The sequence below is a fragment of the Prionailurus bengalensis genome, chromosome X, assembly GCF_016509475.1.
Source record: "Prionailurus bengalensis isolate Pbe53 chromosome X, Fcat_Pben_1.1_paternal_pri, whole genome shotgun sequence".
Taxonomy (NCBI): domain Eukaryota; kingdom Metazoa; phylum Chordata; class Mammalia; order Carnivora; family Felidae; genus Prionailurus; species Prionailurus bengalensis.
This window is the reverse complement of record NC_057361.1, coordinates 84,816,909-84,831,949: the sequence shown is the minus strand read 5'-3', so window position 1 is coordinate 84,831,949 and position 15,041 is coordinate 84,816,909. Positions and strand designations below refer to the sequence as shown.

The following is a 15,041-nucleotide window of genomic DNA, read 5'->3' as shown; positions in this document are numbered from 1 at the left end:
GTAAAATTTTTTTATTTTCCATAAACAACATGACTATTTTATGTAGTAAAAACTACAGACAGAATCTACAACAACAAAAAAAGCTACAAGAACTAATAAGTTAGGAAAGCTGCAGGATGAAGGTCAACATACAAAAATCAATTGTATGTCTACATATGTAGAATATTACACTGTACAGCCACTTTGGAAAATAATAAACATTTGGAATTAAAAATAAAATACTGGGGCGCCTGGGTGGCTCAGTCGGTTAAGCATCCGACTTCGGCTCAGGTCATGATCTCACGGTCCATGAGTTCAAGCCCTGCGTCGGGCTCTGTGCTGACAGCTCAGAGCCTGGAGCCTGCTTCAGATTCTGTGTCTCCCTCTCTCTCTGACCCTCCCCCGTTCATGCTCTGTCTCTCTCTGTCTCAAAAATAAATAAACATTGAAAAAAAATTAAAAGAAAATACCACTTATAATAACATTCCAAAGCATAAACTCTTAGGGATAAATTTTTTATTTTTTTTTAATTTTTTTTTCAACGTTTATTTATTTTTTTTTGGGACAGAGAGAGACAGAGCATGAATGGGGGAGGGGCAGAGAGAGAGGGAGACACAGAATCGGAAACAGGCTCCAGGCTCTGAGCCATCAGCCCAGAGCCTGACGCGGGGCTCGAACTCACGGACCGCGAGATCGTGACCTGGCTGAAGTCGGACGCTTAACCGACTGCGCCACCCAGGCGCCCCAGGGATAAATTTTTTAAATGTGCATAACATATGTTCAATGAATATTATAAAGCATTGCTGAAACAAACTAAGGAGTACCTAAATAAATGGAAAGGCTTCATGTACATGGATCAGGACATTTAATATTTGTTAAATGTCAATCCTCCCCGAAATGAGCTATATATTTGGTACAATAAAAATACCACCAGTTTATTTTTTAGCAGCTGACAAGGTGATTCTAAAGTCTATTCTCACAAATAGCTAAATCAATTGTGATAAAAAGAAAAACCAACTTGGATTGCATACAATGCCTGAAGAATTTTTTTTTATTACAGATAGGAATGTGTGAGTAAAAAATTGATTTGGAGGATTAAGTACATCTCTTTATCAGAAGTGTGTTTTAGGGTGTTTGTTGGGGGCAGGACTAGTTTATTCAATTAGATCCATTCATTTTGTTTTCAAATAACAATAATTGTTGATGATATAACATTAATCCATATTAAACAAATATTTTTCAAGCATGTTCTGTGTAATAAACATTGACTTAGGCTCTGAGATATGATGGTAAGTCTAAACAAACACAATCCTTGACTTTACGGTAAAATATAGTTTAGTGGAGGAAGGCAGTTGTCAATCAAATAACCATACATTTAAATATCTCATCATAAATGGATACTATTATGAAGGGAAAATACAGCATACTACAGGAGGCCACAAGAAAATAAATCGGGACACTTTCTCTATTCTGAAGATACTGAGAAAGTTTACCCTGAGGAAGTGACATTTAAGCTGGTGCCTGTGGGATTGATTGAGTTGTTGATTTGTGAAGAGATAGACAATGGCCCAAATGGAGGGAGAGCATGTGTGAGAGCCCTGAGGGGGCATATGGTGAGTGACAGGCAGTGCCACACAGGTACAGATCCTTATACATCAGGGAAGCTTCTGAGATGGATCTGCCTGACAGAGTTGGAGTGCAGGCTAATTGACCTCAGGAGCTCCATCCTCTTTTGGTTTCAAGGGAAACAATCACAAACTAGTTGTAGGTACCAGAGGACCACAGAAGATAAGAAGGGAGTGGCTGGGTGGCTAGGCACAACTGGAACATTGTGTTCTACCCCAGCATTTCCACAAACCTCGGGTAGTACTCTCTGTGTGGCCATCTAGAAAGGTAACTGTTAAAGATAAAGGACAATGTGTCTTCTATGCCTGAACTACCAATATGAACCTTTCCCTTTGGATTGCCAAGAGAATTTCATGAGCAGTGCTCAGCTAGAGGGCCTAGTAATGCGTTGTGATCACGTATTTCCCTGCATTATTTGAAACCAGAGGATGTTATGTGCTATCTTCTGCAGAAGTAGAAGGTATGGAGGAAAGGTAAATGAGGTAAGTTGAAGGGTAATTGCAGGAAATGTGGCGTGGCCCCAGGCTGCAGAGGAGCTGAGTGGGAGAGCAATATTTGACGGTCCATTGTCATTGTGCCTACTAATCGGCGAGGGGAGGAGGAGAGGACAAGGGAGGCCAGGGCTTGACCATAAACATGAGAGAAAAACGAGCGAGCCAAGGAGCCCTCTCAACCTGCGATGGCGGAAGGCGGCTATGCCGGGTCTCCAGCTCCGAGAAAGGGGCACGAGGAGGCGGCGCGGGCCCCGCCCCCTCCCCTGGCGGGCGCGGGCGCGAGACGCTGCGCGGCGGCAGTGCCGGGCGCGAGCGGCAGCTGTCAGGCCACCGAGGTCTGAGCTGCTCTTGCTGACCCAGCGAGGAGGAGGCAGCAGGAACGGTGACCGTGTCGCTGAGGAGTCGGACTGCCGGCACGCAAAGCTGACCTGCCTGGCACCCGCGGCCTCTTCCCGTCTCTCTCCCATTGTATTGGGTAAGATGCCGGTGCGTGGGCAGGGAGAGGGGCTAGCGGCCGTGGACGCCGGAGGCCGGGAGGTAGGGGGACTGTGGGAAGAGGGAAAAAGGGAGGTCTGGGTGATCTCCGGGGGCATTTGCACCTTGGGAAAGAGGCCTAGGCGCTGCAGGGGTCGGAGTTGTGGGGGGAGGTGACGGTGGAGCGGGGCGTTGCTGAGTAATTTGGAGAGGCTGCCAAAGCCCGGCAGATAGACGCAGGGCTCCGTGGGGAGCGGGTGTGGCTCAGTGCGCATGCGCCACAGCCGCGCGTTCTGAGAGATGAGGGTGAGGTGAGACGACGTGGATCCGAGGTATTTGGAACTGTGCGTAACATCTCACTTTCTAGATTCCCAATGCTAACAGTGACCCTGTTGTAGAGATGACCGCATTCCTGGTCTCCTAAGGAAGCTTCTTTTCTCTGTACCCTGCTCACTTAATGTCACCCAAACATCACCTACCTGTCTCCCGGCAGTCTACTTGGGAATAAGTGGCCTCGGAACAGTGCCAAATTGCTACCTAGTGTGCCTTCGGGCTCATAGCCCTAGAGCTGTCATTGTGAGGAGTGAAAAGTTAGAGGTGAAATTCCACACTGAACCCTTCTGATGGCATATAGGACATAAATATGGACATAAATGTGGGAATAGAGTTTCAGTGGCATGACAGCTGTGACATTTGGACTCAGAGTAGGGATGCAGCCGATAACTTGTTCGCTCTACACGATGAATCCAGTGTGTCAGAGGGCTTCCCCACTACAGAACCCACCGCACCCCCACCAACAAGCATCAGGTTGTACTGGCAACAACCTATATACCATTTAAGGTAGAGGGTCTCAAAGATGCAATCATTTCTTATTTGTATTGATTTTTACATAAGTTAAAGCCCTGTCCAATTCTCCAGTGCTTAATTTCCAAATATTGTGCCAGGAATCAACAGTGAGTTGAGTAGCCCAACCAGTGTGTCACCACAAGATGGGCTTTCCCTATAGCTTTAACCATGGCTCCTCCCTTGTGCAGATTGTCACCAGGGCCACTCTCATGCACTGCCTAGCTCTCCCCTAATGCTCTTTCTCCACCTCCAGCCCTGCAATACCACATCCCTCTCAACACTTGCTCCCAAACAATCTGCACTATGGATTTGAGCATCATTCCACACATGGCAACTGAACTGACATAGCCAATTTGTTTTTTCATTTCTCTTCTCTCCAGCATCATACTAAAATGTACTATTTTCAAAAGTTCAGCCTCTTTCTCGTCATTGTACTGCCTCCTTCTGCACCTCTCCCCAACCCCAAGCATTCCCAACTAAATACAATAATTTTAATAAGCTGTGTGGATGTGGTTTCAAGTGTGTTGAAGAACAGAAAAAAACTAGGAAGTATCAGTTGCATGAATTTCTAATTTACCTTATTGTCTGGGACTTAGACCTTAAGTGGGGGAAAAAGTGAGTATACTATTCTTAGAAAATTCTTGTTAAATGCGGGAAGTGGGATAAGAAAGGGGAATTGCATTTCTAGGATGTTTGAATTGTTTACAGGCAGATCTGTCTCTGAAGAGGACCAAATTCATATTAAACATTTGAGTCAAAATCCTCACCTGATATGGGACCCGTACAGAATGCATATGGGATCAGACTTTCCTGTTAAATATACTTAGGGTTATCAAAGAATTTCACTGCCTACTTATTGCTATCTTCTTTTAAGGTTTGACTTAAATTTGGCATATTCTGGGAGAGGAAAAATTTTGGTTTGCTTTTATACTGTGCTAGATCTTTTTGAGTACGTACTAAAGGATATCACACTTAGTTTCAAATGATGATGATGATGGGGATGCTGGCATCCAATGAAAACATGTGAAGACAGTTATACTGCTCTTGTATTTGGTAGGGATGAAGAAATTTATATATTTATTTTAAAAATGTAGGGGGACAGGGAGGGAAACTGGAGCATTTCCACTGGCTTTCAACAGGTGAAATTCCTGTTAAGTTCCATCTAGAAAGTGATCCAGATAAGTCTCTTTAGTCACAAATAAATAATAGTATTTGGACATATTACAGAACTGCAGATCTCTTGTTCCTTGGCATCAATTCAGAGGCATTAGTTTTGGGCACCCACCTAATTAGTATTGATTATCCATGTGAAGGACCCTGGTGCTTGCTGCATGCTGGAGGGGCTTCAAAGACATATGCAAAAAAAGGGACTTACCTTCCAGGAATTTAAATTTGGTTGTGTAGGAAAGACATACTTAGGGAGAAAAGGGTATTTGACAAAATAAGGCAGTATAATAATATCATTTCAACTATAAACCATGAGATCTGAAGCTTATATGTTAATTTGTAAACCAAAGACAGGGAGAGAAGAGCCAGGAAGGTTTCATAACATATTAGAGCAAGGTAGATGTGGGCCAAAATGAGGATGTTAGCAGAGGACTTAAAAAGGATATTCCAAGGAAAAGTCCACAGGATTTAGTGACTAAAGGCAAGAAGACATGTATTCACTTCTACCTTCAGCAAACAAATGGGAGTTGGAGGAAGTAGAGGAGAGTGGAGGGTTACCTTTGTAAGGTCACAGAACACAATAAGCACTCAAATGTTCTCTCAAGCATCAGTAGCAATATTAGACCAGAAGACCCTTAAGGTCCCTCCAATGCTGAGATTCTGTTGGTATATGCAGATGCTCAAAATTGTTGGGGAACAAGGCCTTCTCAGATATTGAAGAAAGAGAAAAAGAAGAATTGTTATCCTCCTACTGGCTGATCTTTTCTGAGAAGGGTTAATAGTGACTCACAAGACCCCAACAGTGAATGAAAGGAGGTGGAAGAGCAAAAGAAACAAAAATCTCAAACCAAAAATTTCAGTAAATGCTTACAAATCTTTGCAGACTTCATAAGTTATTCATTTCCCCCATAATCCTGTGAGTTAAGTAGGGCAGTTATTGTCAAGTGTATATTTATATAGGAAGTTATTGAAACACAGCAAAATTAAATAACCTGCTCAAGTTCATAAAATAAATGTAGTGACGAAGACTCTTGTATCCTGTAGTGCACTTGACACTGAACTACATTGCTTTTCCTCCCTTTTCCCTGGTATACACCCTATGTACCTGGAAGTTATATGTGTAAATGACCAAAAGGGAATGCACAAGCAATTGCAGCATTATCTCAGATAGTTCTTAATACTTCATCATTATTCCTGGAGCTGAGTGTTTGGTTTCCACAATACTCAGTCCTTGACCCATCATTTGAGTTTATCCACAGCTGGGAAAATAGAGTTAGTGAGTTTAATGATGTGAACACCTGTTTGCTAAGAACTTGAGGAAGCTCTTTTGGCACTGACCCTTAATACTATCAGTACTATTACCCAAGTTTGTACTTCCTCTGTTCCTTTTTTAAGTGAGCATCCTGTAAAATTATCCTATGGACCAGTATAAAAACTAAACAAGTGTGATAATGCTTGTTTCATCTCCATTTAAAGAAATATTTGTTACTTGAGCTAGTTCTGAAGACAGAAGTTTGAAGGCAGGAAAAAAGAGGACAAAAATCAGTAATTGTAGAAAACTTTAAAGTTTTTTAGAGTAGATATAAACCAAGAAGGAGGATAAAACCTATCAATTTAGAAGGCATTATTTAAATTCATAATTACTGACTTAGGACTCTAATGAATCCCTTATTATATGATTTATCTATACTTTAAAAAATAGCATGAGATTATCAAGCAATAGAGATTTCTTAAAATCTTCTTTATTCCTCAGTAAGAAAGAACACTCAAAAAATCTAAGAACTGTTTTTTCTCTTTAGACCAGCACTCTTGATACTGCTTAGATAACACTCTTGCCATAATTAACTATTATGTTAAATGAAGTTGTGTTTGAATATAATAAAGCCAGCTAAATACTAAAACCTGTGTTCAAGACAGATGATCAAAATTAATAAGTAAAATAATTAGCCAAGAGAATATATTATAAACAGGGAATCCCCAAACATAATTATTTCTTCTCTGATCTTCTGGAATCAATTGCATAGACAGCCTTGAGGCAGATTGGTGAATGCATTAATAACTTTCTTGGAGATGGGAACATTGGTAGATATAAAGGGAAGGAATTTCATCTCTGACTTAGAATTTCAACACATCTTAGACTCCTCTGTGCTTTCCCTTTCCTGAATATCATCTATTGTGAATATCATCTTCTTTCTTTACCTTTACTTTCAATGAAGAGTTCAATGGAGAGACAATATAAAACTTTTAAAATCACATTAAGTACACTTGGGTTTTTTTTAAGTTTGTTTATTTTTGAGAGAGAGACAGAGAGAGAGCAAGCAGGGGAGGGGCTGAGAGAGAAGGAGAGAGAGAATCCCAAGTGGACCCCGCACTGTCAGCACAGAGCCTAACACAAGACTCAAACCCACGAACCCTGAGATCATGACCTGAGCCAAAATCAAGAGCTGGATGCTCAACCGACTGAGCAACCCAGGTGCCCCTAACATACACTTGTTAGGACAAATTAAAGTTTTTGCAATAATGTTATTTTGTCCATGTGAAATATTTGTAGCATGTTAAACTCTTAAGTATATTTGTGAAAAGCATCCTCTGTAGGTAAGTTGAGATTGCTCTGTTTTTTTTTTCCTGACTTGAGTATATTTATATAGAGCCTTAACTTTGTTTTATTATAGATTTTTTAAAATAATCCTTCCCAATCTGTTTTCTAGAACCCTGAGAAGAAAGAACAAAACAAGAACAAGGAAAAGACTAAAATTGTGACAAAGACCCAACTGGGTAGGTATATATATTTTTTCGTTTGATCTCTTAAAAATGAATATTTATAAAAAATATATAATTATTATACATGCACCAACATAATAGTAAGGACTACTGGGCTTTTTAAAATTACATTTCAAATGTGTGCACCTCCAGAAGTTCTTTTGCATGTGCTCTTTTGATTAGTATTTAGTTTTCATCTCTTTGGGTCTCTTGCATAAATAACACCCAATTAACATCATCATTGTTGTGTTCCCACACTAGACCTAGTGTGAAAGTACTTAACAAAATCTAGTACAGGTTAATTGTTCAGTAAAATTTGATCTTTTTATGTTATGATGCATTCTAGATATCCCATGTACAGACATGTTGCTGAGGTAACAAGAAGGGTACTGTATAATTATTAGCAATTTAAAGTTTACAGTATATTTTCATTGGTACTATTATGGTATTAGAACCTACATACAAAAATTAATAAGCTATTCAAGATTTTCTTCCTAAATGATAGCCGCTATAATGATACCAGCCAACAATCAAGAAAAGATTATGGAAGATCCTTTACTTGTGAGGGTATCTGTATCAATGCAAGTATAATAAGGCAAATTCCTGAAGAAACTTGACCTTTATCTCTCCTCCAAGGTCTAATTGTATCCTCAAACTCTATTGACGGAATTAAAATTTCAGCTTATGCAGCTTTCTCTCCTCAATAATTCTTGGGTCCATCATGAACAGGCTTCAAACTCCAAATCAATTTCATACTGTTTGCCTTTTGTTTGGACCTGTCCAAACTGGAAGCTAATAATATGGTTACACATTTGAGTGATATTCCTGTTCTGTGCTCTCTCCCCTAGAATAGGGTCAGAACTGAACCAAATTATAGCACCATCTGCTAGTCCATTTACCCATGGCATTCAGCCATTTTCCTGGCACAGGCAAAAGACCTCAGAAAAACAAGACCTTTTTTCCCTTGTATGCAAAAAGAATTTTATTCCTTCTGTTGTACTATATAATATAGTTAGTGAGCATGAATCAAGAGAAGTTAAATTATTAGGTTATATAATTCACAAAATTTTACTATAAAGTTGATTTCAGTTCCAGGTTTAAATGTTTTACCTCCTACTTTTTCTTTTATTTTCAGGTTCTCTTAGTTATAAACTCCTCCCCATCTGGTGCTGCAACAATGAGTGGGAAATCCTTGCTCTTAAAGGTTATTCTCTTGGGTGATGGTGGAGTTGGGAAAAGCTCACTTATGAACCGTTATGTAACCAATAAATTTGACTCCCAGGCTTTTCACACCATAGGGGTAGAGTTCTTAAATCGAGATCTGGAGGTAGATGGACGTTTTGTAACTCTCCAGATCTGGGACACTGCAGGGCAGGAGCGTTTCAAGAGCCTTAGGACACCCTTCTACAGGGGAGCAGACTGCTGCCTCTTGACCTTCAGCGTGGATGACCGGCAGAGCTTTGAGAACCTTGGTAACTGGCAGAAAGAATTCATCTACTATGCTGATGTGAAAGACCCTGAGCACTTCCCCTTTGTAGTTCTGGGTAACAAGGTAGACAAAGAGGATAGGCAAGTGACTACTGAGGAGGCACAAACCTGGTGCATGGAGAATGGGGATTACCCTTATCTAGAAACAAGTGCCAAAGATGATACTAATGTGACAGTAGCCTTTGAAGAAGCTGTCAGGCAGGTGTTGGCTGTAGAGGAACAGCTGGAACATTGCATGTTAGGTCACACTATTGACTTGAACAGTGGCTCCAAAGCAGGATCTTCATGCTGTTAAAAGTAGGAAGCCTTTTAAAAGTGTGCCCCAAATTGTTCAGTCAATAGTGTCAGAATAACTGTGCCCCTCTAAGAGTGCACACACACGTAAAAGGTAGAAGGTTGTGGATGTATGTCAGGGCCTTTCAAATTGAGGTTGTAGAGTGATTAAAAAAAAAAAAAGCTTTGTCAAGCCAAGTGTATTTTTTGTGATTTCTTCTGTTTCCTTCTTGTGTGTATCAGGGCATTTCAGAAAGCTTTGGTCCTGAGAGATTTAGATATTTTTCAAATTGCAGTTTAAACTTAGAACCCAATAGCATGAAGGAGTTAAGGAGCTACAGCTGTCCCTTAAAGTGTTCCATTAATCAGCTAACAAATGTCACCATGAACTCTTGGCAAGCAGTTTCTGACACTTCTGCCAAAGGAAAAAAAATAAGACTCTTGAGCTGTGTCACAATGAAAAAATAATAATGCAAACAAGGATGTCCTAAGCTTCAATTATAAAAAGGTTGTAATAATTCGTATTGTAAGAGTATAATGATGTACACTGCCTTGTTTAAGTCCTTATATGTGATTTGTTACCATGTGGGCTTTTCAAAAAGTATCTCAATAAGAGATACACTGATGTCAGTGTAACTTGATTATACTCTTTGTGTTTGAAGTAACATGGTACTAGTGAATGGATTATGCTTAAATATACCCACCACTCTTGCAAATAAATGGTTGGTCTGCTTTTACTTCATAAGTCTCCTTTTGCTGCATAGGGATGTTGCTTCTCTGACAACCTCTTATCAATTTAGCAATGTTGCTTAATATATGACTTTGGATGCAGTACTGTCTGCTGATAATTTTGATGGTCCTTTGATCCACCATGCTCTGTTCTCAGAGAAACCTTCAGAAAAGAGTGGGGAGTGGATGGGTAATGACCTTTTCTCACAAGGTTCCTTAATTCAAATACTGATTGTAGAAGGAACTAATATCTTGTATGTTTCACTGTATGTTCAGCTTGACAAACTAGGATGTTGAAAGTAACAAGAGAGCCGACTTTAACCCAGTGGTGGAATGAATTTCTCACAGAGTTGTCCCACAGTGGAATGGGTTGTCTTAATAGTGAACTCCCTTCCAATGAAAATATTCAAGAAGATACTAGATGACCATCTGTTAAAATACCATAAAAATATTTTCTGTACTGGCTAGATGTTTGGTTTAAGGTCCCTTCCAGCTCTAAATACTGTATTATAGATATGCAATCTAGTTCTTGTTGTCTTGCAGTCTAAGATCTGTTTGTCCTGCAGAGTTTTTAATCTGTACTTTTAAAACATCTATGATAAAAATAGTGACCCAAGGTAGTAAGGGCCAGTTAGAAATGACCCCCCAAAAGACATGTAGGCTGGGGAGGAAGCAGAAGCTTTTACAGGAATACAACCTAGAACTCTCCATTGTCACCGCATATGGAATCAGCCTTACACATGGGACCTTATGTACTTTAAGAGCTCTGGGAATTTTGGACTACACAGACAAGTGGAAGATGGTATTTCAACCCAGTCATATTCAATATTTCTAATTTAAATATAGTCGTGACCCCTTTGTCCAAGTAATTTTGAGACCAGAAGTCCAAAGCAGAACTGGGACCCCACAGCTCTTAAGTAATGGTCCCTATCCTGCCTATGCCTACAGCCAGCCACACTGATTTCCAAGTTCTATGATTGTTTTGCTACAATTATGTTAGGGTGAAAATCTGTACATCAGAACTGTTAAATGCTAATTGTTTTTAAGTGCATGAGACCTGGGGCCTTCTCTTTCTACTTGCACTTTGCTTATAATAGTTTCTATTTGTAGATCTCAGGCTTATGTAAAGACCTTCATCCACTCACAAAAGTACTTGTCACTATTAGAATGGCATGTGGTCATTTAAGTAAAAAAAAAAATTATGTGGGTATTCTATTCATAGACCTCCTGTCTAACGAAGGCAAGTGTTAATTTTATTGACAGGTCATCTGAAGCCCCTTTCCTCTTAGCCATACCAATTTTCTTCTGCCAAATCACTACACAATATCTTAATAAAAGCAGTTAATACTAAGTGATAAAAACAGTGGCATTTTTGGTGAGTAACACTCAGTGGGGTGCTGACATACAGTTTGAGTAAAATTATCAAACACCAAAGGCTAAAATCTGTGAGTACCAGGAACTGTGCATATAGGCTTAGAAATTGTGTACACTAGAATGTGCAGTGCTGTATTTTCAGAACGTTTTTTAAAATTAACACTGGATTTTTTGAATATTTCTAATTGGAACTATACTCTTTTTCAATAGTCCATTAAAACATCATACAGAAAAATTTTTAGTTTATTGTCATGTATTAGGCTAACATTCAGGGGGCCTCAGATTCCATATGTCTTCAAGTGGATTGACGAATTTCAGGTTAATTTGTGCCTGCCTTAGCCATCTCTATTTTACCTTGAGGTATTCCACAATCCTCTCCTCGTAGGTGCTGTTAAAACCTCAAAATTGTGTATCAGAAATTTTGTTTCAACTGTAAAAAAATCATCTGTGTTAAAGCGAATAAAAAACGCATTTTGAATAACCAGTATACAGTATTTGTGCTTTCCTCCCCCTGCTTTCTCTTTTTGAGAAACTGGTTGGCATGACAGACAGTACCTGTCAATCAAATCACTCTCTGAGACTGCACTACATGTGGCCTCTGGATCATTTTTTCACCAAGGTACTCCAAGCAGCCACGTGGGCTCGAACTCAGGGACTGAGAGATTATGACCTGAGCTGAAGGTCGGAGGCTTAACGGATTGAGCCACCTAGGCGCCCCTATTTTATGCCACTTTTTAATGCATGAAGAGCATTGAGACTGGAAATTGGATCTTGACTCTCTACTTTATCTCTTCTTTATAATTTAAAGCAAATGTTAAAAAACATCACAAAATATAGACAGAATATACATATTCCCTTTATTTTCTTGGCTGATAATGCTGTCCAGATCTTAGGAAAACACAAAAATATAGGTGAGACAAATCAGAAAACAAATGATAATTTTGTTAAATAACTCTGTTCTCTTGCTTCTCACATATTGGACTTTGAAGATACTTGCATTAGCATCAAATGACTTGAAATATCCGTAGTGGTGACTTTTAAATTATGGACACACATCTCTCAAGAGCACATAAGTTTATTACATTGATTCCATCTGTCACAGATTTAGGCTTCTTCTCCTCTTCCTCTATTTTTGCCTATAAGAACTTTGGGCAATTGAAATCACAGGGGAAATTTTTTTTTTTTTTTTTGGCTACATGTACTGTTTCATCTCTGAGGATAATCATTTAACAAATTATCAGACCATGCTTCAAATACAGCACCTACAATCCTGATTAGGCTATAATAATGCAGCCTTTAGACTATAGAAGATCATAGATTTATAAGCCCCTTTAAAAGGATTTGCTCATTCAAAACTGATATTTTGAAAGCAAAATAGTAGCTTTCTGTCTTTGCTGTTTTTCTGCCTAATTCATAACCCAGTGGGAAATCTCCATCTCTGGATGTCTTAACAAAGAGTATAGATCCTCATTTTTTGGAAATAGTTTGGCTATGATCCTTCCAGGAAGTGGAGGGTGTGGGATAGATGGGTTTCTCTTCAGTTGCACAATTTAATTTAAAAATTTAAAAAACTGCTGGAAAATCAAGGCAGTGTTTTGAGTAAGGTCAGGATGGGAGTTGGGGCAGGGATCTTTACTTTCATTTGAACTACCTGAAGTAGTTGTAACTACAACTTTTTTTTTAAATTTTTTTTTATACATCAGCGATCCAGATAAGCATTTCGCTTTTTTTCTCTCCTTGCTATGGAGATGTAAGATTCATTACAGTGGAGTGCTTTTCTTACCCTTGATTTAAGGGCAGGTAAACTGTGATACACCTTTTGATAAAATGTTAATATATTTTTTTCAAAACTGGTCGTTTTTCCCCCATGGCTTTATCAAAGTATAATTGATGAATAAAAATTATATATATTCAAGGTGCTCAACTTGATGATTTGATATACATATACACTGTGAAATCATCACCACAATCAAGCTAATTAACATAACCATCACCTCCTGAGGGTTTGTGTTTTTTTTTTTTTTGCTTTTAAATTTTTTCAAGTTGCCATCACCAATGAAGCCTTCATTCTTTACTCCTTTCTCTTTAAGAGAAGGAAGGGATAATGATAGAAGTTAGGTATCTTTCAAGAATGAAAGAAGTTACTTTTTTAAATGTTTATTTATTTATTTTGAGTGAGAGTACCGGGAGCACACACGTGGGAGAGGGGCAGAGAGAGGGGGAGGGAGAGAATCCCAAGCAGGCTTTGTGCTATTAGTGCAGAGACCAGCACGGGCGCGATCTCACAAAATTTGAGATCATGACCTGAGCTGAAATCAAAAGGAGGATGTTTAACTGACCGATCCACCCAGGTGCCCCAAGAATTAAAGAAATTATTAAATGTCCCTTTATTGATATGTTTCCAAAAATGAGCAAGGATCTGAGTCTTAATTTTCTGGTGGAGGTGGTGATGTTTGTGTGAGGTGTTTTTGAGGAGGTTAAGAGTTACTAAAGTGCTTTCCCAGTGAGAATAAGCATCTTCACAGCTCAAGATGTGAAGAAATTGTCATTTTTAGTCATGGAGGAACTGCTGCAGTGAACTATGTGTCTTTATAAATTGTTTTGGTCTTCTCTAAAGCAATACAAAGAATTTTGATTCAGCCATATTTAAGTGCTTTTAAAAATTTGTTTAAATGTTTTTATTTATTTTTGAGACAGAGAGAGACAGAGCATGAGCAGGGGAGGGGCAGAGAGAGAGGGAGACACAGTGTCTGAAGCAGGCTCCAGGCTCTGAGCGGTTAGCACAAAGCCCGATGCAGGGCTGGAACTCACAGACTGTGAGATCATGACCTGAGCCAAAGTCGGACACTCAACCGACTGAGCCACCGAGGCGACCCGTTTAAGTGCTTTTTTAAATGGTGAGTTTTGTGAATGCAACTATATGTATTTTTGAGTAATCTCTCAATTCCTTTCATGCTTTATTAATTATGGGTAAATGTGTAATGAGTGTAACTCTAGCACCCCTGAATTTTATTCAGACAAACCAAGCTGTGCATCTTCTACTTAACTGATTGATAAAAAGAGATTGAGAAATGCTGCTATAGTGAAAGAAATACCTCTTAATTCAGCATTAGCTGTATTGATTAGAATAAAAATACAAATCATGCCTTCTTGTGGTGCATTCATTAGGAAACAAGCGATAGGTTTATCTCTTCTTTCTCCTCTTTTATTGTTCCTGGCAGTCTTAAAAACAGCATATCAACGGGCGCCTGGGTGGCGCAGTCGGTTAAGCGTCCGACTTCAGCCAGGTCACGATCTCGCTGTCCGTGAGTTCGAGCCCCGCGTCAGGCTCTGGGCTGATGGCTCAGAGCCTGGAGCCTGTTTCCGATTCTGTGTCTCCCTCTCTCTCTGCCCCTCCCCCGTTCATGCTCTGTCTCTCTCTGTCCCAAAAATAAATAAACGTTGAAAAAAAAAATTAAAAAAAAAAACAGCATATCAAGTCTGCTGATAGATGAACAAGTATTAGTATAAACTTTGAATCATCTCTTGTTCCATTTGTTCCCAACGAGAAAACAGTGTGACCAGTAAGCACTTTAAAACCTTGTCTTTAGTTTTTTTTTTTTTTTTTCTGATTACAAAAGTTATATACATCCATGGTACAATAAATAAATAAATAAATAAAACAAATCAAACTAAGGAACAAAAGAAACAGAAAAGCAAGACAAAGAAAATAAAAGTTATCTGTACTTCTAATACTCTGAGATAACCAGATTTTAATTATGTATTTATGTATTTATTTATTTTTAAGTTTATTTATTTGAGAGAGAGAGAGTGTATGTGCAAGCAGAGAGG

The 15,041-nt window shown here is 39.1% G+C and overlaps 1 protein-coding gene across 1 annotated transcript; it reads left to right on the top strand.

Annotated features, from left to right (window-relative positions):
* Positions 1 to 2,385: 2,385 nt before the first annotated feature.
* Positions 2,386 to 11,697, top strand: RAB9B (RAB9B, member RAS oncogene family). Its single transcript, XM_043569932.1, has 3 exons — positions 2,386 to 2,574; positions 7,295 to 7,361; positions 8,482 to 11,697. Exon 3 carries the CDS (start codon positions 8,524 to 8,526, stop codon positions 9,127 to 9,129), a length of 606 nt encoding a protein of 201 aa, XP_043425867.1. The 5' UTR covers positions 2,386 to 2,574; positions 7,295 to 7,361; positions 8,482 to 8,523; the 3' UTR covers positions 9,130 to 11,697.
* Positions 11,698 to 15,041: the final 3,344 nt, after the last annotated feature.